The sequence below is a fragment of the Salmo salar genome, chromosome ssa10, assembly GCF_905237065.1.
Source record: "Salmo salar chromosome ssa10, Ssal_v3.1, whole genome shotgun sequence".
Classification (NCBI taxonomy): domain Eukaryota; kingdom Metazoa; phylum Chordata; class Actinopteri; order Salmoniformes; family Salmonidae; genus Salmo; species Salmo salar.
This window is the reverse complement of record NC_059451.1, coordinates 32850706-32874474: the sequence shown is the minus strand read 5'-3', so window position 1 is coordinate 32874474 and position 23769 is coordinate 32850706. Positions and strand designations below refer to the sequence as shown.

At 45.0% G+C, this 23769-nt stretch overlaps 1 protein-coding gene across 1 annotated transcript in view; it reads left to right on the top strand.

Annotated features, from left to right (window-relative positions):
• LOC106560266 (sec1 family domain-containing protein 2) overlaps positions 1-23769 on the top strand; it is a 166659-nt gene that overhangs the window by 16808 nt on the left and 126082 nt on the right. Inside the window, exons 3-4 of the mRNA XM_014122975.2 lie at positions 14770-14897; positions 21566-21741. Of these exons, the coding sequence (XP_013978450.2) occupies positions 14770-14897; positions 21566-21741 (304 nt within the window). The remainder of the gene's footprint in view (positions 1-14769; positions 14898-21565; positions 21742-23769) is intronic.

Sequence of the window (23769 nt, the reverse complement as noted above, 5' to 3'; positions counted from 1 at the left end):
TTTTATTTAAGCAGAGCGGAATATGAGGAGAAGAAACCAAAATAATCTTGAGCACTGGATTGACCACTAGTTTGCAGTAAGAGAGGGTCTCTGGATGGTGTCATCCTGTTGTACCTACAGGCCTGGTTTTAGGCTCCAACCTCTAACCCTGCTCCACATCTCATCCCCAGATAACTTCTAGAGCTGGGCCAGGGCCAGCTATAGGCGGCTCACTAACCCAGAGCTCGCTAATAATGATGGCATGATTAGTATGCAACTTAACCAGACTTTCATCTACAGAGGACAGTCTCGTGAGTCCTTAGTGTTGGAGTCGATGATTGCCGTGTCTCTCTCCTACCGCGTGTGTCTGTGTTGGAGGGCCCAGACAGCTTGGCTGCCCTTCTGCTCCTATCTCAGGATATCTTGTTCTCCCATGCAGATTGCAAAGGCCAATCCTGTAACTATTGGTCAGTGTAGAGGGAGGCAGTAGTGGTCAGAAATAGAACAGAGTTGGGGCAGAGCAGAGGGGGTAGAGGGCTGGCTCTCATATCTTACAGGAAGAGGAAATTCCCCCATGGAAAACAGTACTATCGCGTCCTGGATCTGACAAGGAATGTGGAGGGAAATGTGTCCCAGGGAGCTTGTATCATTTTTCATTTCTCTATCCTCCTCATCCTCCTCACTTCTTATCCTCTGCTACCACTGTGGTGTAGAAGTATTAGGACATCCCACTGTGAAGCCTTGAGTCTCTTGTAATTCTTCCAGTAGATTCCTCTGACCTGAACGCTTCCCAAGTTTGTTCATCAGACTCGGCCTGTCTATTCTGTTCTCAGCCCTTCTAAGCCAACAATGCTTTTTGAAGACTGAAATGATAAGACCGGTTATAGAAGAAGGATCTCAGAAATATTCCAAAATGCAGTAGTCAATTAGGTAGAGAGTGGGACTAGAGTAGTGGGGGGGGGAGGACTGGACTAGCGTGGGGGAGGGGGGAGACTGGACTAGCGTGGGGGAGGGGGGAGACTGGACTAGCGTGGGGAGGGGGGGAGACTGGACTAGCGTGGGGGAGGGGGAGACTGGACTAGCGTGGGGGAGGGGGGGAGACTGGACTAGCGTGGGGGAGGGGGAGACTGGACTAGCGTGGGGGAGGGGGAGACTGGACTAGCGTGGGGGAGGGGGAGACTGGACTAGCGTGGGGGAGGGGGAGACTGGACTAGCGTGGGGGAGGGGGGAGACTGGACTAGCGTGGGGGAGGGGGAGACTGGACTAGCGTGGGGGAGGGGGAGACTGGACTAGCGTGGGGTGGGGGGGGAGAGACTGGACTAGAGTGGGGAGGGGGGAGGGAGAGACTGGACTAGAGTGGGGAGGGGGGAGGGAGAGACTGGACTAGAGTGGGGAGGGGGGAGGGAGAGACTGGACTAGAGTGGGGGGAGGGAGAGACTGGACTAGAGTGGGGGAGGGAGAGACTGGACTAGAGTGGGGGAGGGGGGAGGGAGAGACTGGACTAGAGTGGGGTGGGGGGGAGAGACTGGAGTGGGGTGGGGGGGGAGACTGGACTAGAGTGGGGGGGAGGACTGGACTAGAGTGGGGTGGGGGGGGAGACTGGACTAGAGTGGGGGGGGGGGGAGACTGGACTAGAGTGGGGAGGGGGAGGGAGAGACTGGACTAGAGTGGGGAGGGGGAGGGAGAGACTGGACTAGAGTGGGGGAGGGGAGAGACTGGACTAGAGTGGGGGAGGGGAGAGACTGGACTAGAGTGGGGTGGGGGGAGACTGGACTAGAGTGGGGGGGGGGGAGACTGGACTAGAGTGGGGTGGGGGGGAGAGACTGGACTAGAGTGGGGAGGGGGAGAGACTGGACTAGAGTGGGGAGGGGGAGAGACTGGACTAGAGTGGGGAGGGGGGAGAGACTGGACTAGAGTGGGGAGGGGGAGAGACTGGACTAGAGTGGGGGGAGGGAGAGACTGGACTAGAGTGGGGGGAGGGAGAGACTGGACTAGAGTGGGGGAGGGAGAGACTGGACTAGAGTGGGAGAGGGGAGAGACTGGACTAGAGTGGGGGAGGGGAGAGACTGGACTAGAGTGGGGAGGGGAGCGGGAGAGACTGGACTAGAGTGGGGAGGGGAGCGGGAGAGACTGGACTAGAGTGGGGGAGGGGGAGGGAGAGACTGGACTAGAGTGGGGTGGGGGGGAGAGACTGGACTAGAGTGGGGTGGGGGGGAGAGACTGGACTAGAGTGTGGGGGAGGACTGGACTAGACTAGAGTGGGTTGGGGGGGGAGACTGGACTAGAGTGGGGTGGGGGGAGAGACTGGACTAGAGTGGGGGAGGGGGAGACTGGACTAGAGTGGGGTGGGGGGGGAGACTGGACTAGAGTGGGGTGGGGGAGACTGGACTAGAGTGGGGTGGGGGGAGACTGGACTAGAGTGGGGGAGGGGGGAGAGACTGGACTAGAGTGGGGGAGGGGGGAGAAACTGGACTAGAGTGGGGGAGGGGGAGAGACTGGCTAGAGTGGGGTGAAAGAGATGGGGGGGCTAGACTGGGGGGAAGAGCGAGAGATTGAAAGGCTAGAGTGGGGTGAAAGAGATGGGGAGAGTGATGGGGCAAGAGAGAAAGGATGATGAGGGGAGACAGATAAGTGGGGGAGAGAGGGAGATAAAGTAAAAACTATACACTACAACCCAAAAAGGCCTGTGGTGCTGATGGTATTTTAAATTAAATTAGAATGTAAACAAACCAATTCAAATTGGCTATACTCAAACTCTTCAACATTATCCTCACTGCAGGTATGTTTCCTGATATTTGGAACCAAGGATTGATCACACCAATTTATAAAAATGTATACCCTCCACACTCTAATTGACGAACAAGTAAACCAAAACAAAGGCAAAATCTACTCATGTTTTGTGACCTTCAAGAAACCGTTTAATTCAATTTGGCACAAAGGTATTTTTTTTATAAACTAATAGAAAGTGGTATTGGAGGGAAATAGTATGCTGTTATTACATCAATGTACACTAAAACAAATGTCTGCTTAAAATTGTCAGCAAGCAAACAGACTACTTCTCTCAGGGACTTGGAGTGAAACAGGGCTGCCCAATAAGTCCAACACTATTTAACATCTACATTAATGAATTGGCAAAAACATTAGAAGAATCTTCAGCACCTGGTCTCATCCTACACAACACTGAAGTGTCTGCTGTACGCAGATGACCTGGTGCTGCTGTCTCCCACTAAGGAGGAGTTACAGCAGCACCTAGATCATCTGCACAGGTTCTGTCAGACCTGGGCTCTGACCGTTAATCACAGGTTCTGTCAGACCTGGGCTCTGACCGTTAATCACAGGTTCTGTCAGACCTGGGCTCTGACCGTTAACCACAGGTTCTGTCAGACCTGGGCTCTGACCGTTAATCACAGGTTCTGTCAGACCTGGGCTCTGACCGTTAATCACAGGTTCTGTCAGACCTGGGCTCTGACCGTTAACCACAGGTTCTGTCAGACCTGGGCTCTGACAGTTAACCACAGGTTCTGTCAGACCTGGGCTCTGACCGTTAACCACAGGTTCTGTCAGACCTGGGCTCTGACCGTTAATCACAGGTTCTGTCAGACCTGGGCTCTGACCGTTAATCACAGGTTCTGTCAGACCTGGGCTCTGACCGTTAATCACAGGTTCTGTCAGACCTGGGCTCTGACCGTTAATCACAGGTTCTGTCAGACCTGGGCTCTGACAGTTAACCACAGGTTCTGTCAGACCTGGGCTCTGACCGTTAATCACAGGTTCTGTCAGACCTGGGCTCTGACCGTTAATCACAGGTTCTGTCAGACCTGGGCTCTGACCGTTAATCACAGGTTCTGTCAGACCTAATGATATTCCAAAAGAGGTCCGGAAATCAGGATCACAAATATAAATTCTTTTTGGACACAGTTCTGTTACAACACACCAAAAATGACATGTACTGTATCTTGGACTAAATATTAGCAACACAGGTAGCTTTCACATGGCTGTGAACGAGCTGAGAGACAAAGCAAGAAGAGCGTTCTATGCCATTGAAAAGGAACATTAAAATCTAAATTCCAATTAGAACAAATTGCTCTATATAGCAGCAAAGTATGGGGTCCTCTCTCTAATAATGATTTACCAAATGGGAAAAACATCCAAACGAAATAATGCATGCAGAGTTTTGCAAGACTGTATTGTAAGTGCAAAGAAAAAATCCAAATAACTCATGTAGAGCAGAATTGGGCCAATACCCCTCCTTATTAGAATAGATAAAAGAGCCATCAAGTTTGACAACCATCTAAAAACAAGTGACCCCTAAACTTTTAATCACACAGCCCTACAATGTCAAGAGATGAAACAAGAGAAGAATCCCCCCAGTCAGCTGGTTCTGAGGCTCAGTTCACTAACCCATACCAGCTCCATAGAGCCTCAGGCCCAACCAAATCATCACACAGCAAAGAGAAAAATATATTCCCTAATGGAAAGACACCACAAGAAAACTGCAATGCTATTTGGCTCTAAACAGACAGTACATGGTACTGAGAGAATCTTTCTTTCCCAAAATTATCATTCAGTACAAATAATTTGACGTTATACAATTTGAAGAAAAAAAACTAATATTTATTGGGTGAAAAGCCTAAATGTGCAGTTTTGGCATGTGTCCTCCTGCCACAACCTGAGGGACAGCCAGTTAAAACTGCAATGTAATGTCAATAATATTTCTCGTTTTGTTTTGGACCATGCCATGTGGCTTCTTAGTCAAGTTGAGACTGGTCTGCTGTTATTGCTTGTATTCTTATTATCTTTAATATTGTTGTTGCTGTTAATGGTAATCCCATGTCCACTACTACTATTATTGATGGTTTATTGCTGTTGGTCCCACCATTGTTTGTTATATGGATACTTTGACAATGTAAGTAATTGAACTTACATGTCTACTAAATTGAATTTCATTGAATTGAGAGAGAAAATGGGAGAAATAGAATGGAAGAGAGAGAGAAAATGGGAGGAATAGAATGGAGGAGAGAGAAAATGGGAGGAATAGAATGGAGGAGAGAGAAAATGGGAGAAATAGAATGGAAGAGAGAGAGAAAATGGGAGAAATAGAATGGAAGAGAGAGAGAAAATGGGAGAAATAGAATGGAAGAGAGAGAAAATGGGAGAAATAGAATGGAAGAGAGAGAGAAAATGGGAGGAATAGAATGGAAGAGAGAGAGAAAATGGGAGGAATAGAATGGAAGAGAGAGAAAATGGGAGAAATAGAATGGAAGAGAGAGAGAAAATGGGAGAAATAGAATGGAAGAGAGAGAAAATGGGAGAAATAGAATGGAAGAGAGAGAGAAAATGGGAGAAATAGAATGGAAGAGAGAGAGAAAATGGGAGAAATAGAATGGAGGAGAGAGAAAATGGGAGAAATAGAATGGAAGAGAGAGAAAATGGGAGAAATAGAATGGAAGAGAGAGAGAAAATGGGAGAAATAGAATGGAAGAGAGAGAGAAAATGGGAGAAATAGAATGGAAGAGAGAGAGAAAATGGGAGAAATAGAATGGAAGAGAGAGAAAATGGGAGAAATAGAATGGAAGAGAGAGAGAAAATGGGAGAAATAGAATGGAAGAGAGAGAGAAAATGGGAGAAATAGAATGGAAGAGAGAGAAAATGGGAGAAATAGAATGGAGGAGAGAGAGAAAATGGGAGAAATAGAATGGAAGAGAGAGAGAAAATGGGAGAAATAGAATGGAAGAGAGAGAGAAAATGGGAGAAATAGAATGGAAGAGAGAGAGAAAATGGGAGAAATAGAATGGAAGAGAGAGAGAAAATGGGAGAAATAGAATGGAGGAGAGAGAAAATGGGAGAAATAGAATGGAAGAGAGAGAAAATGGGAGAAATAGAATGGAAGAGAGAGAGAAAATGGGAGAAATAGAATGGAAGAGAGAGAGAAAATGGGAGAAATAGAATGGAAGAGAGAGAGAAAATGGGAGAAATAGAATGGAAGAGAGAGAAAATGGGAGAAATAGAATGGAAGAGAGAGAGAAAATGGGAGAAATAGAATGGAAGAGAGAGAGAAAATGGGAGAAATAGAATGGAAGAGAGAGAGAAAATGGGAGAAATAGAATGGAAGAGAGAGAAAATGGGAGAAATAGAATGGAGGAGAGAGAGAAAATGGGAGAAATAGAATGGAAGAGAGAGAGAAAATGGGAGAAATAGAATGGAAGAGAGAGAAAATGGGAGAAATAGAATGGAAGAGAGAGAGAAAATGGGAGGAATAGAATGGAAGAGAGAGAAAATGGGAGAAATGGAATGGAGGAGAGAGAGAAAATGGGAGGAATAGAATGGAAGAGAGAGAGAAAATGGGAGGAATAGAATGGAAGAGAGAGAGAAAATGGGAGGAATAGAATGGAGGAGAGAGAGAAAATGGGAGGAATAGAATGGAGGAGAGAGAAAATGGGAGAAATGGAATGGAGGAGAGAGAAAATGGGAGAAATGGAATGGAGGAGAGAGAAAATGGGAGGAATAGAATGGAGGAGAGAGAAAATGGGACGAATAGAATGGAAGAGAGAGAGAAAATGGGAGGAATAGAATGGAAGAGAGAGAGAAAATGGGAGGAATAGAATGGAAGAGAGAGAAAATGGGAGAAATAGAATGGAAGAGAGAGAGAAAATGGGAGAAATAGAATGGAAGAGAGAGAGAAAATGGGAGAAATAGAATGGAAGAGAGAGAGAAAATGGGAGAAATAGAATGGAAGAGAGAGAGAAAATGGGAGAAATAGAATGGAGGAGAGAGAAAATGGGAGAAATAGAATGGAAGAGAGAGAGAAAATGGGAGAAATAGAATGGAAGAGAGAGAGAAAATGGGAGAAATAGAATGGAAGAGAGAGAGAAAATGGGAGAAATAGAATGGAAGAGAGAGAGAAAATGGGAGAAATAGAATGGAAGAGAGAGAAAATGGGAGAAATAGAATGGAAGAGAGAGAGAAAATGGGAGAAATAGAATGGAAGAGAGAGAAAATGGGAGAAATAGAATGGAGGAGAGAGAGAAAATGGGAGAAATAGAATGGAAGAGAGAGAGAAAATGGGAGAAATAGAATGGAAGAGAGAGAAAATGGGAGAAATAGAATGGAAGAGAGAGAGAAAATGGGAGGAATAGAATGGAAGAGAGAGAAAATGGGAGAAATGGAATGGAGGAGAGAGAGAAAATGGGAGGAATAGAATGGAAGAGAGAGAGAAAATGGGAGGAATAGAATGGAAGAGAGAGAGAAAATGGGAGGAATGGAAGAGAGAGAAAATGGGAGAAATGGAATGGAGGAGAGAGAGAAAATGGGAGGAATAGAATGGAGGAGAGAGAAAATGGGAGAAATGGAATGGAGGAGAGAGAAAATGGGAGAAATGGAATGGAGGAGAGAGAAAATGGGAGGAATAGAATGGAGGAGAGAGAAAATGGGACAAATAGAATGGAAGAGAGAGAGAAAATGGGAGGAATAGAATGGAAGAGAGAGAGAAAATGGGAGGAATAGAATGGAAGAGAGAGAAAATGGGAGGAATAGAATGGAGGAGAGAGAAAATGGGACAAATAGAATGGAAGAGAGAGAGAAAATGGGAGGAATAGAATGGAAGAGAGAGAGAAAATGGGAGGAATAGAATGGAAGAGAGAGAAAATGGGAGGAATAGAATGGAGGAGAGAGAGAAAATAGGAGGAATAGAATGGAGGAGAGAGAAAATGGGAGAAATAGACTGGAAGAGAGAGAGAAAATGGGAGGAATAGACTGGAAGAGAGAGAGAAAATGGGAGGAATAGAATGGAAGAGAGAGAGAAAATGGGAGGAATAGAATGGGAGGAATAGAATGGAGGAGAGAGAAAATGGGACAAATAGAATGGAAGAGAGAGAGAAAATGGGAGGAATAGAATGGAAGAGAGAGAGAAAATGGGAGGAATAGAATGGAGGAGAGAGAAAATGGGAGAAATAGAATGGAAGAGAGAGAGAAAATGGGAGGAATAGAATGGAGGAGAGAGAAAATGGGAGGAATAGAATGGAAGAGAGAGAGAAAATGGGAGGAATAGAATGGAAGAGAGAGAGAAAATGGGAGAAATAGAATGGAAGAGAGAGAAAAATGGGAGAAATAGAATGGAAGAGAGAGAGAAAATGGGAGGAATAGAATGGAAGAGAGAGAGAAAATGGGAGGAATAGAATGGAAGAGAGAGTGCAGCAGTTGTACTGTATTCCTCTATTCCTCTCATTTCCATCTTGCTCCCATTTTTCTTATCTCTTCATCCCTCCTTTAATATGGCCATCTTCTCTTCTGCTTCACCCTTTCTCTCTCTCTGTCTCTCTCCCTGTTGCTCTCTCTTCTCTGGTTGTGTTCATGAATCCTGTTCTGTTAGTCTCTCCTGCCAGGGCACACAGACAGAACAGACCAGAGACGGGCCGTATGTCCTGTGGTGTTCTGGGATGTTGATAGGAAATGCTCTCCATTTAACACACTCCCCCATTAACACACACACTCCTCTCACTGTGGAATGACCAAAGCCTGCAGCTGGCTTTTAGCAAGCAAATTCATTTATTAGCTTGTTGCTGATCTCTTGCCTGCTAACTGCATCTTCTGGCTGTGTGACTGACAGAGGTTGAGTTGTGCTGTTGAAGTCTAAGGCAGCACAACTGTATCTAGTACAGCATCGAATATCATACTCTGTCAATATTTAGGCTAACCAATCCTGCCCTGATAACTTTTGCATCAGTGCTGCTTCTGTATGAGACTTGTCTTGATTGTATTTCATGTACTTGGCTAACTGGTGATGCAGACCTGTTGCTTGACTCTTTTGAGTAGCCTGGTCAAGTGGATCATTTATCCTCCACTCACTAAATACTTTTAAAAGGAGTTCCTGTCCTGCTAAGGAGCTATACCTTCTATGCAATGCTTTTCTTGCTAGATTTCTGGAATGTGTGGAGCCAGAATCTGTTTTTTGGGTCCATTCCATTTGATTGAGACTGAATTATAGCAGCAAGACTTGATTACAGCAGCAAGTTACTCTACAAACATTTACAAACAGGCTGTGTAAAATGTTTGAAATATTAATCATTTCTAACCCACTTTACAAATGCAGGCACATAGGATCAGATCAGCTCTGAAAAAGATCTGATGTGAAAAGATCTGATGTGAATGGTCAAAAGACCAATTGGTGTAAAAAATATCAGAATTGAGCTGCTTGTCTGACTAACCGCAGCGTAAGTGTCTGCCTGCATGACTACTAGACTTGGACTCAAATGGTCTTACTGTAGCTGCTGGGTTGAAGGAATCCTGAGTTCGAATCAGACTCATTCTTTACTGCCGCGTCACAAGCTTCCAGGAACAACCCACCCTCAGACCTATTAACTAGCGGGGTGTGTGTGTGTGTGTGTGTGTGTGTGTGTGTGTGTGTGTGTGTGTGTGTGTGTGTGTGTGTGTGTGTGTGTGTGTGTGTGTGTGTGTTGCGTGCAGGTTTGTGTGTGGACATGGTAACTCATGCCTGGGCATTTGATGCACAACTTAATGGTGTTAGTCATTACACATCTGATGGAATTTAGCTCGCACACACACGCATTGTTTAAGCAGCCAGACTGACCGGTTAGGTCAGCACGGGTACACAGTCTACAGAAGGGATAAGAATACCCCCTTCAGGTTTAGAGTAGCCTCCTCTAGCAGAGAGAGCCAAACTGGAGCTGCACATACACACACATGCAGGAGGTCAGGCACATGCACCCCTTGGCCTCAAGACCCTCTATAGTAGAGCAGTTACTCAACAAGACCCTCTATAGTAGAGCAGTTACTCAACAAGACCCTCTATAGTAGAGCAGTTACTCAACAAGACCCTCTATAGTAGAGCAGTTACTCAACAAGACCCTCTATAGTAGAGCAGTTACTCAACAAGAGCCTCTATAGTAGAGCAGTTACTCAACAAGACCCTCTATAGTAGAGCAGTTACTCAACAAGGGACCCTCTATAGTAGAGCAGTTACTCAACAAGACCCTCTATAGTAGAGCAGTTACTCAACAAGGGACCCTCTATAGTAGAGCAGTTACTCAACAAGGGACCCTCTATAGTAGAGCAGTTACTCAACAAGACCCTCTATAGTAGAGCAGTTACTCAACAAGACCCTCTATAGTAGAGCAGTTACTCAACAAGGGACTCTATAGTAGAGCAGTTACTCAACAAGACCCTCTATAGTAGAGCAGTTACTCAACAAGGGACTCTATAGTAGAGCAGTTACTCAACAAGACCCTCTATAGTAGAGCAGTTACTCAACAAGGGACTCTATAGTAGAGCAGTTACTCAACAAGACCCTCTATAGTAGAGCAGTTACTCAACAAGGGACTCTATAGTAGAGCAGTTACTCAACAAGGGACTCTATAGTAGAGCAGTTACTCAACAAGGGACTCTATAGTAGAGCAGTTACTCAACAAGGGACTCTATAGTAGAGCAGTTACTCAACAAGGGACCCTCTATAGTAGAGCAGTTACTCAACAAGACCCTCTATAGTAGAGCAGTTACTCAACAAGACCTTCTATAGTAGAGCAGTTACTCAACAAGACCCTCTATAGTAGAGCAGTTACTCAACAAGATCCTCTATAGTAGAGCAGTTACTCAACAAGGGACTCTATAGTAGAGCAGTTACTCAACAAGACCCTCTATAGTAGAGCAGTTACTCAACAAGACCCTCTATAGTAGAGCAGTTACTCAACAAGACCCTCTATAGTAGAGCAGTTACTCAACAAGACCCTCTATAGTAGAGCAGTTACTCAACAAGGGACTCTATAGTAGAGCAGTTACTCAACAAGACCCTCTATAGTAGAGCAGTTACTCAACAAGACCCTCTATAGTAGAGCAGTTACTCAACAAGGGACTCTATAGTAGAGCAGTTACTCAACAAGACCCTCTATAGTAGAGCAGTTACTCAACAAGGGACTCTATAGTAGAGCAGTTACTCAACAAGACCCTGGCTGGTTATGGGGCCTTGACTCACACCTTTCCAGTGCAAACCTCACTCCGCCCCATCTGACCCAGCCACAGGGGAAAACGCCAGCAGAGAGAGGGGACGGGACAAATTTGAACCATACCTCCTCAGCCCTTTATGAGACCTCTCATCTTCCTGGAACCCACAAAGATATGCAAGCTCATGGGCTCTCCCTCCCCCCTATCTCTCTTTCTCCCCCCCTCCCAATTCAATTCCGTTTATTGGCATTGGAAACATATGTTTACATTGCCAAAGCAAATTAAATAGATAATAAACATTACACAAAAGTTACAAAATAATAGATGTTTCAAATGTCATATCTATATACAGTGTTGTAACAATGTGCAAATATTTAAACTACAAAAGGGATAATAAATAAATATGGGTTGTATTTACAATGGTGTTTGTTCTTCACTGGTTGCCCTTTTCTTGTGGCAACAGGTCACACATCTTTCTGCTGTGATGGCACACTGGTATTTCACCCAATAGATATGGGAGTTTTTCAAAATTGGATTTGTTTTTGAAATCTTTGCAACTGTGTAATCTGAGGGAAATGCTAATTATCTTTTAGTTTTCTCATGATTTGGTTGGGTCTAATTGTGTTGCTGTCCTGGGGCTTCCTGAGGAAAAATCTTAGCAACTGGTTTTCTATAAATTACTCCTATGTCTCTGTCATGCTTTTCAGGGAGTTTGTGGCGTTTGTTGAACGTTTTTAAATTCTTCCCACCCACATTCATCATAGTGACAGTGAAGTAAACCACATTTTTGTCTGGCAGTGTAACTTCTAATATTCCGTTATAGCTGTTCTGTTTGTGGAGGTGCAGTGAGTCGCTCTTGTCTTCGAGTCTCGTTTTCAGTGTGAAGATGGCGGGTAGCCCAATTTGAGCCCCTCTCTCGCCGTCCAGCCAAGGCCCAGGGTCTGGAACAGATTACATCTGATATTAAACACATGGCAGCAGTTAGACACACAGAGAGAGAGAGAGAGAACCAGAGCTAGAGGAAAAGGAGAGAAAAAAAGAGACATAAGAAAACCAGATTTTTAGCATTTGAGATCCATGTCAGCGAATCCCTTCCTCCGTCTTTTCTTCCTCTCCCCTTCATCTTTCTATCAGAGTAGAAAGGAGTTGTCTAACCATTCTTTAAATATATCTTCTTTTAATATATATTTTCTAGTTTTTTTTTCACACCAGATACAAACATACATATACCAACAACAACTTACAGACACAAATGACTACATCTCCTCTCCAGACCTGCATGCTCACAACCCCATCCCTAGAGCCTGCATTATTGTTTGCCACTTGGCCTTAAATTGTACCAATTCGTTTTTCTCGGGTCACCTATACTATTTCAATAATAAATCATTTGATTTTTCCATTTAGTTAATGATGGTGGATTGATTGATTTCCAAGTTTTTAGTATACGTTTTTTCAATATGAGTGGTGAGAAGAAAATCGTCCAGCCCATTGGGAATCTCCCTACACCCATGTCTTGAAATATGCAGACAGACAGATTAAAAAAACGTTTACATTTTAATACTTCTGGCAGCCAGCTTTCTAGCTCCGCCCATAACTTTTGGACTTTATAACATTCCCAGAAAGCATGGCTTATTGAGTCTTTGTTAGTTTTACACTTTAAATTTCTTTTTTTTTCCTTTTTTTAAATATAACCTTTATTTAACTAGGCAAGTCAGTTAAAAACAAATTCTTATTTTCAATGACAACCCACTGTTCCAGAACAGATTTGTACCTTGTCAGCTCAGGGATTCGATCCAGCAACCTTTTGGTTACTGGCCCAACACTCTTAACCACTAGGTTACCTGCCGCCCCACTTAAGACTGCCGTGGTGCTGTAGAATTAGTGAATTTTGTCTCTTGTATAATCAATTCTATACATTCAGTTTATACTGGTTTAAGCGTACATTTTTGTTAACTATAATTTTGTTAGTTATGCTCCAACATTCCCTCCATCTTCTGCCAACATCAGTTTTTTTTTAAGTCTTGGTTCCAATAGTTAAGATTTCTTTTTCTAAGAGATTGTCCGTTGGATATGTTCTCTGGCAGGTTTTGTATATTTTCCCTGTCATATGAACATCCTTTTCTGACTCAAATAAGATTCCCTCAAGGTTGCTCTGATGTGTAAAATATATTTTTTTTAATTAAAAAAATTTTTTTGTGATATGTTCAAATACAGTTGAAGTCAGAAGTTTACATACACTTAGGTTGGAGTCATTAAAACTCGTTTTTCAACCACTCCACAAATTTCTTGTTAACAAACTATAGTTTTGGCAAGTCGGTTAGGACATCTCTTTTGTCCATGACACAAGTAATTTTTCCAACAATTGTTTACAGACAGATTATTTCACTTACAATTCACTGTATCACAATTCCAGTGGGTCAGAAGTTTACATGCACTAAGTTGACTGTGCCTTTAAACAGCTTGGAAAATTCCAGAAAATGATGTCATGGCTTTAGAAGCTTCTGACAGGCTAATTGACGTCATTTGAGTCAATTGGAGGTGTACCTGTGGATGTATTTCAAGGCCTACCTTCAAACTCAGTGCCTCTTTGATTGGCATCATGGGAAAATCAAAAGAAAATTTGTAGACCTCCACAAGTCTGGCTCATCCTTGGGAGTAATTTCCTGAAGGTCTGAAGGTACCACGTTCATCTGTACAAACAGGAGTACGCAAGTATAAACACCATGGGACCACGCAGCCGTCATACTGCTCAGGAAGGAGACGTGTTTTGTCTCCAAGAGAAGAACATACTTTGGTGAGAAAAGTGCAAATCAATCCCAGAACAACAACAAAGGACCTTGTGAAGATGCTGGAGGAAACGGTTACAAAAGTATCTATACCCACAGTAAAATGAGTCCTATATCAACATAACCTGAAAGGCCGCTCAGCAAGGAAGAAGCCACTGCTCCAAAACCGCCATAAAAAAGCCAGACTACGGTTTGCAACTGCAAATGGGGACAAAGATCGTACTTTTTGGAGAAATGTCCTCTGGTCTGTTGAAACAAAAATAAAACTGTTTGGCCATAATGACCATTTATGTTTGGAGGAAAAAGGGGGATGCTTGCAAGCCAAAGAACACCATCCCGACTGTGAAGCACTGTGGTGGCAGCATCATATTGTGGGGTTGCTTTGCTGCAGGAGGGACTGGTGCACAACATCTCAAGACATCAGTCAGGAAGTTAAAGCTTTGCCGCAAATGGGTCTTCCAAATGGACAATGACCCCAAGCATACTTCCAAAGTTGTGGCAAAATGGCTTAAGGACAACAAAGTCAAGGTATTGGAGTGGCCATCACAAAGCCCTGACCTCAATCCTGTAGAAAATTTGTGGGCAGAACTGAAAAAGTGTGTGCGAGCAAGGAGGCCTACAAACCTGACTCAGTTACACCAGCTCTGTCAGGAGGAATGGGCCAAAATTCACCCAACTTATTGTGAGAAGCTTGTGGAAGGCTACCTGAAACATTTGACCAAAGTTAAACAATTTAAAGGCAATGCTACCAAATACTAATTGAGTCTATGTAAACTTCTGATCCACTGGGAATGTGATGAAAGAAATAAAAGCTGAAAGAAATCATTCTCTACTTTTATTCAGACATTTCACATTCTTAAAATAGTGGTGATCCTAACTGACCTAAGACAGGGAATTATTACTAGGATTAAATGTCAGGAATTGTGAAAGTGAATTTAAATGTATTTGGCTAAGGTGTATGTAAACTTCCCACTTCAACTGTACATGTTGAGTGCTTTTCCAGTAGCAGCTAGGTGATCTTACTGATGTGTGTTTGCCCTCTACCTCTCAGGTCGTCCACAGCCAGGTTGCTATGGGAAACCATGCTGGCCAGTAAGCAGAAAGAGGCTGTGATGGAGGTCCGCAGACAGCTGGTTGAGGCCGCCAGCAAGGAGAACCTGCCAATCAAGATGGGTCTGGGTAAGGAAGGCCAGAACACACAGATATACACTGACTACACTCAGTGTTGACACTCCAAATGAACAGGCACTCTCTGACTCTCTCTCTCCCAAATCCCAATGCCACAGAATACACAGACCCTGTCTGATCTCGGGCTGAATAATAAGACGGGGAAGTTACTGCAATCAGTAAACGCATCATTACATTATTATGATATATAGTCAACCTCTCAGAATTAGGAAGGCATAGGAGAGAGATGGAAAGAGGATGAGGGAGGGAGTGAGGGAGAGAGAGGTCCTGCTGTTTTACAAAGAGCCACAGCGCCACCTATAGAGAGCTGCCTCTGTCTGTGTTTGCCCATGTGGCCACAGAGGAAATGTGAACCACATGTTGGCTCTCTGACTCTCTCTCTCACACACACACACACACACACACACACACACACACACACACACACACACACACACAGCTCTCAATAACTTTTGTTGTTTGTTAATGAAGCAAAAGGGCCTTAAGCAGAGGGTAAAAATACTAGCAGACAGGCAGACGTACACATCACACACATTTTGTACACTTAGACTCCTATTTGACTCACATCGGTGTATGCATGCCTTGCATCATATGTAGCGTGTCTTGTGTACACACACACACACACACACATTGGCTGATGTGTGTTAGCATGTGGCAGGTCTGTGCAATAGTAATCGAGGGGAGGTGAGCTGGGAGGGGCTCTGTGGTCCCACTGCTCCTGTAATCACAGAGGTAACCTGGCTCGCTTAACAAGCAGGTTGGAATACGTGCCGGGGGGAGGGTCTCATACACGCTACACACACATGCTGCCGAAATAGTTTCTGTCTGAGAGCAGCGCCATCGTTCTTTCTAATCCTGGGTGGCTCGCTCTCTTCTGGGTTTATTTTGACAAATGCACCTCCTCAGAGAAAGTGATGGCAGTAAAGAGAGCGAGAGAGGGGCAGTAGAGAGAGAGGGGCAGTAGAGAGAGAGGGCAGTAGAGGAGAGGGAGAGAGGGCAGTAGAGAGAGAGAGGGTAGTAGAGAGGGTGGGAGAGAGGGCAGTAGAGAGAGAGGGCAGTAGAGAGAGAGGGCAGTAGAGAGAGGGAGAGAGGGCAGTAGAGAGAGGGTAGCAGAGGGAGAGAGGGAGAGAGGGTAGTAGAGGGAGAGAGGGTAGTAGAGAGAGGGCAGTAGAGAGAGGGAGAGAGGGCAGTAGAGAGAGGGAGAGAGGGCAGTAGGGAGGGAGAGAGGGCAGTAGGGGAGGGAGAGCAGGGCAGTAGGGAGAGGGAGAGCGAGGGCAGTAGAGGGAGGGAGAGCGAGGGCAGTAGAGGGAGGGAGAGCGAGGGCAGTAGAGGGAGGGAGAGCGAGGGCAGTAGAGGGAGGGAGAGCGAGGGCAGTAGAGGGAGGGAGAGCGAGGGCAGTAGAGAGGGAGAGAGGGAGTCGAGGGAGGGAGAGAGGGCAGTAGAGGGATAGCGAGGGGAGTGAGAGGGAGAGCGAGGGCGTAGAGGGAGAGCGAGGGTATAGAGGGGAGAGAGATCGAGGGGGAGGGGCGGAAAGTGAGAGGGATCGAGGGGGGGAAAGGGAGAGGGATCGAGGGGGGGAAAGGGAGAGGGATCGAGTGGGAAAGAGAGAGATCGAGAGGGGGGGAGGGAGAGAGATCGAGAGAGAGATCGAGAGGGGGGAAGGGAGAGAGCTCGAGGGGGAGATCGAGAGGGGGAAAGGGAGAGAGATGGAGAATGTGAAGGATATGGATCGAGAGGGGGAAAGGGAGAAGGTGAAGGGTATGGATGTAAAGAGGGGGTTTGAGAGAGAGTGAGGGAAGTGTTGGTATGGCTGTAAGCTGTTGCTCCTCTCTGACTGACAGCCTGTTGACTTTACTGTGTCCAGGCTAGAGGGCAGTGCCAAAGCCTTGACACACTGGACCTTTATGCCCCGCTGGCAGAGGACCAGACATCCCCTCCTACCCCTCACAGCGCCTGTCCCACCCCCACACTGTTCCCATCATTCCCACCAGCACTGTGGGACACCACATTCTGCTATAATGCCTGTGGGGTCACATGACAAGGGAGGAAACAGAGCTGTAAGTTAGACAGATTTCACACTGACTACACACACGTAAGTAGTATTCATACACACGCTATAGACTAACGCTCAGACACACCTAGTACTGTTCACAGCATCTACTTCCACTGTAGCATTGTTTACATACATACTGCGTAGGTTCCTGCACGTTGTATGACATGTACTGTATGTATATATCACAAGCACATATAGTCTCTGGATCCAAGTTGGCTTCATTTCACCTCACAGGAGGATCACACTGTCCAGAGAGAAAGAGACAATTCATCTCTCTGTTGCTGAGCGTGTTCAGAGAGGAGACACATTCTCACAACTGTGTGTGTGTGTGTGTGTGTGTGTGTGTGTGTGTGTGTGTGTGTGTGTCAGTCTGAGGGCGTTCAATGTTGTTTTTGGATGTTTGGACAGCTTTGGTTTCAGTATGTGAGTATTATATGTGTGCTTATGTATGTGTGTGTATTTGTGTTTGACTGTGTGTGTGTGTGTGGAGATCTGTGTTTGTGTGTGCCTTTGATTGTGTGTGCTTTATATTTTGTGTGTGTGTGTGTTTATATTGCAGTGGAAGAGAACAGTGTTGACAGGATCTGTACTGGCTCTGTAGCATATGGCCTAATTCTGACAGTCTATTGTGGGATTTTTCACTTTGCAGAAATTGGGGACTATGGCAGATACTTGATTACACACACACACACACACACACACACACACACACACACACACAATGCATCCAGCAACAGTTATTTCCTGCTCTCCCAGCCAACAAGATCACAACCATGCAGAGGAATCAAACACACACACATTATAAAGAGGAGAAGAAGATCCAGGCTACACAGTCTGTCCCTTTATGAACATGACACATGCTGTATGCAGCTACACAGTCTGTCCCTTTATGAACATGACACATGCTGTATGCAGCTACACAGTCTGTCCCTTTATGAACATGACACATGCTGTATGCAGCTACACAGTCTGTCCCTTTATGAACATGACACATGCTGTATGCAGCTACACAGTCTGTCCCTTTATGAACATGACACATGCTGTATGCAGCTACACAGTCTGTCCCTTTATGAACATGACACATGCTGTATGCAGCTACACAGTCTGTCCCTTTATGAACATGACACATGCTGTATGCAGCTACACAGTCTGTCCCTTTATGAACATGACACATGCTGTATGCAGCTACACAGTCTGTCCCTTTATGAACATGACACATGCTGTATGCAGCTACACAGTCTGTCCCTTTATGAACATGACACATGCTGTATGCAGCTACACAGTCTGTCCCTTTATGAACATGACACATGCTGTATGCAGCTACACAGTCTGTCCCTTTATGAACATGACACATGCTGTATGCAGCTACACGTCTGTCCCTTTATGAACATGACACATGCTGTATGCAGCTACACAGTCTGTCCCTTTATGAACATGACACATGCTGTATGCAGCTACACAGTCTGTCCCTTTATGAACATGACACATGCTGTATGCAGCTACACAGTCTGTCCCTTTATGAACATGACACATGCTGTATGCAGCTACACAGTCTGTCCCTTTATGAACATGACACATGCTGTATGCAGCTACACAGTCTGTCCCTTTATGAACATGACACATGCTGTATGCAGCTACACAGTCTGTCCCTTTATGAACATGACACATGCTGTATGCAGCTACACAGTCTGTCCCTTTATGAACATGACACATGCTGTATGCAGCGACAGTCTGTCCCTTTATGAACATGACGCATGCTGTATGCAGCTACACAGTCTGTCCCTTTATGAACATGACACATGCTGTATGCAGCTACACAGTCTGTCCCTTTATGAACATGACACATGCTGTATGCAGCGACACAGTCTGTCCCTTTATGAACATGACACATGCTGTATGCAGCGACACAGTCTGTCCCTTTATGAACATGACACATGCTGTATGCAGCGACACAGTCTGTCCCTTTATGAACATGACACATGCTGTATGCAGCGACACAGTCTGTCCCTTTCTCTCTTGCTGCTTCAGTCATTTATACACACACACACAGGTGCAGCGATGTGGCTGAGCGTGTTGTGTGTACTCTACTGTACAGTTTGGGAGTAGGCCCAGTGATGTGTCCATAAATAAACACCCCAGGTCTTTCCCCTACCCTGCATGAATAAAGTCCCGTGCTCCCTCCTCTGGTCCATGCAGTACCATGACGTACGAGCCAGGACTGTGAGTGAGAATGACCACTGTTCAGCTTCATGCTCAAACAGCCAGTACTTCTTAGTCCCTGAATCACCCACATACTATCCAACCCAAAATGCAAGTCATCCCCCTGGTTCAGTTTTAGGGTTAATAATGGTTGGCCCTTGGTATTGTTGAGGGGTTGAATGTTAGTTGATCCTGACTCATTGTGGGCCTTTCATTCTTCTCTCTATCATTTTCTCTTTCTTTCCTTAGTTTGTTCTCACACTTTACCCTTACCTCTGGGCTAGATTATAGTTGTCCCCCAGTATCTCCCTCTCTCAGGCCTATTCTTGGGCTAAATTATGTTTGGCCCTGGCTGTGGTTCTCCTTCCCACTCCTGGGCTGAGTTATTGTTGGCACATCAGGCTCGGGGATGCTTGTGTATACTGCCAGGCTTTTTTACTGCCACGGCCAGGGCTGTTCACAATAGTGCTTTTCACTGTCTGGATATTCCTGGACCCGGGTCCATTCCTCAATTATGTTTTAATGTTGGAAAGGTTTGCTGATTCGCTTTTGAACACATATCTTCCGTTCTGCCTGTTGGTGCCACACAGAGCGCACATACAGGTTGGTTTAGGATGGTGAGAAGACTACATTACCCAACAGGCTGAGTTTCAGCAGTTTTGCACACTGTGAACGTTACTCAGCATTAGGCATTGCTTTCTGTGAATAGGAGTCCTTTGTTGTTAGGTTAACCCTGCCAGTCTAACCGTTCTTGATGAAAACTCAACACGTTTTATAATCCAGCGTTAATAACAAAGTTGTTAAATTGAAGTCGTTATGTCTGTACTTGACATGACTCCATACTTTATATTTTGTATTCTGGAACGTTGTGCCCCATTTTTCATTCCGCCTCTCTGTTTCTCCTCTATTCATGTGTTTTGGCCCCGCTAAAGAAAACATTGGCTGTGTAATCCAACAGGAAATAGTCCCACATCTGTTCCTGCTTCTGAACATCAACATGAAGAAGTGGGGTTTATGGGGAGATAATATGTACCCCTCTCCTCTCGCCCCCAGTCCTGGGGTCGCTCCGTCCCCCTCTCCGTCTCCCTTGCCTCTACCTCCAGGCTGCCCTCCTCACCCCCACCTCCCCCACTTCTTCATGCGTCTCTGTGAATCATCCTTAGAGGAGGGAGGGTCTTAAACAGTCTGAGGAACCCAGCTTCACTCTGCCAGCTCTGCAAATAATCAGAGACAAATAATCAGAGACAACCTCTGATTCACACGTATTAGTCAGTCTTAGACAGCCTCACAGGGACTCTTATCAATAGTTCTCTCACTCACTCACTCACTCACTCACTCACTCACTCACTCACTCACTCACTCACTCACTCACTCACTCACTCACTCACTCACTCACTCACTCACTCACTCACTCACTCACACACACAGTATATACAGTGCCATGAAAAAGTATTTACCCCCGTTCTGATTTTCTCTAATTTAACATGTTTTTGATACTGAATGTTATCAGATCTTCATTAAAATCTGATATTAGATAAAGTGAACCTGAGTTTACAAATAACGCAAAAAAGGTACACTTATTTATTTCATAAACTAAGTTATGCAACACCCAATGCCCCTGTGTGAAAAAGTAATTGCACCCTTACACCTAATAACTGGTTGTGCCACCTTTAGCTGCAATGACTGCAACCAAACACTTCCTGTAGTTGTTGATCAGTCTCTCACATCGCTGTGGAGGAATTTTGGCCCACGCTTCCATGCAAAACTGCTTTAATTCAGTGACATTTGTGGGTTTTCAAGCACGAACTGCTTGTTTCAAGTCCTGCCACAACATCTCAATCGGGATTAGGTCTGGACATTTACTAAAACATTCCAAAACTTCAGATTTGTTGCTTTTTAGCCATTTTCATGTAGACTTGAATGTGTGTTTTGGATCATTGTCTTGCTGCAAAGGGGGCAAATACTACTTCACACATTCTATCACACACTATGACTCATATAAAACATAGACCCTCACACTTTGACAATAACACTTGAAGATACAGATACACACTTTCACAGAAAATACAGTATGCCCAATACATGATTATGGCTAAGGTTATCACAGCCATCTCCTCCAAGCTTCTCTTCTCTCTCCTCTGCCTGTGGAATCTGGCTCTCTGAGATAATATTATGGTCTGCTATGGTATCACTCACACACTCTCTGTATGCCTGAGCTGACTTTACCCTGACTTTAACAGGCTTCCACCCCAGGCAGACTAGTATGAGTATGCTAGTGTGTATGCACTGAACCATACAATACTATGTTATCGGTTGTATGATCGACTGGTTAATTAAATTACATTGAATAGATTAATAAGAAATTAATATTATTTCCTCATGTCGGTTTTGTCTCTCCCTCTGTCAGGCCGTGTGACCCCGGAGCAGCTGTGTTCCTACGTGCAGCTGTTTAAGAGCAACTGGGGGGCTCTAGAGAGTCACTGTGCGGTAATACAGCTGGGCCTGGCCACTGCCCAGACCCTCCGTCACCCCACACTGCCCCGCTGGGACTCCTGCCTTGCTTTTGAGAGGCTCCTCCTGCAGGTATACTACACACACCCTGGACACACACACACTCCGCCACCCCACCCTGCCCCATTGGGACCCCTGACTGGGGGGGTGACACTGGTGAGGCAAGGTGACCACAACTTTGTTGGGATAAACTGTCTGTCAGAGAGAGAAAAACGCACTGTGACTCTCTCTACTGTGGTTTATAAACACATCCAGTTGTGTTTGTAGGAGAAAAAAAACATGCAGATCCTGTGTAAACTTCTGGGGGGAATAGCCTGCTTTCCAGTCAGTGTTTAGAGTTGTTGGGGCGAACGGGAGAAAAGGAAGCAGTTTACCAGGATGGACTGGGGCGGATGTGCACGTCTGTCAGACCATGGCAGGGTCCGAGGTTACTGGAGAAGGGGACAGAGAGAGACTGAGAGGACAAGAGAAAGAGTAAACAGCAGAAGTGTGTCTCATCACTCCTCTGACCGATAGCAGTGGTCTGCAGACAGTTTAGAGGCTCACTCTGAGTGGAGACTGAGAGCGGTAAGGCGCCATGTTCTAGAGTCTAACTAATACTACTCTATTCCAAAGCCATTTCCTCCTCCTCTTTACCTCTGTTTTCATAGTATCTTTATATTCCTGAAGCTGTAAAGCCAGCAGCAGGACAGCACAGTATTAAGGAACTTATTAAAGTAAATCACAGAAAAACAAAACTGGCCTGCGTCTGCCAGCGTCCCATGCCAATGTGGAATTTGAAAACAACCTTGTAAATCTTGTTTCTTAGCTGAGCTCCTGGGAGGAAGATGCTTCGGCTTATTTGGTACCAGTATCCTTCGTACCATGTTAGTCCACATCAAGCCATATTACTCCTTGTTTGTTCTGTACCCTTCTGACCTCATTTGTTCTCACAAGTCCACTCTGCCTTTCAGCTTCAGTATCATAGTAGTCAGCAGGCATTTATAGAAGAAAGTGGAAAATGTGTCCTCAGGTAAAAATAGATACCAGGTAGACCCAGTGATAACCATCTGATCTCAAGTGAGTATTGTTTTTGTTTGTGTATGTTTGGAACCCCATTCAAAACACATTCTTGGGAAATCAGCAGACCTGGGTTCAAATACCATTTCAAATATCTCAATGACTTTCACATACAGTACCAGTCAAAAGTTTGGACACACCTACCCATTCCAGGGTTTTTCTTTATTTTTACTATGTTCTACATTGTAGAATAATAGTGAAGACATCAAAACTATGAAATAACACACATGGAATCATGTAGTAACCAAAAGTGTTAAACAAATCAAAATATATTTTATATTTGAGATTCTTCAAAGTAGCCACCCTTTGCCTTGATGACGGCTTTGCACGCTCTTGGCATTCTCTCAACCAGCGTCACCTGGAATGCTTTTCCAACAGTCTTGAAGGAGTTCCCACATATGCTGAGCACTTGTTGGCTGCTTTTCCTTTATTCTGCGGTCCAACTCATCCCAAACCATCTCAATTGGGTTGAGGTGGTGTTGATTGTAGAGGCCAGGTCATCTGATGCAGCATTCCACCACTCTCCTTCTTGGTCAAATAGCCCTTACACAGCTTGGAGGTTTGTTGGGTCATTGTCCTGTTGAATAACAAATGATAGTCCTACTCAGCACAAACCAGATGGGATGGTGTATCGCTGCAGAATGCTGTGGTAGCCGTGCTGGTTAAGTGTGCCTTGAATTCTACATAAATCACAGACAGTGTCACCAGCAAAGCACCATCACACCTCCTCCTCCATGCTTCACGGTGGGAACTACACATGCGGAGATCATCCCTTCACCTACTCTGCGTCTCACTAAGACACGGAGGTTGGAACCAAAAATTTGGACTCATCAGACCAAAGAACAGTTTTCCACCTGTCGAATGTCCATTGCTCGTGTTTCTTGGCCCAAGCAAGTCTCTTCTTCTTATTGGTGTCTTTTAGTAGGGGGTTTCTTTGCAGCGATTCGACCATGAAGGCCTGATTCACGCAGTCTCCTCTGAACAGTTGATGTTGAGATGTGTCTGTTACTTGGACTCTGTGAAGCATTTATTTGGGCTGCA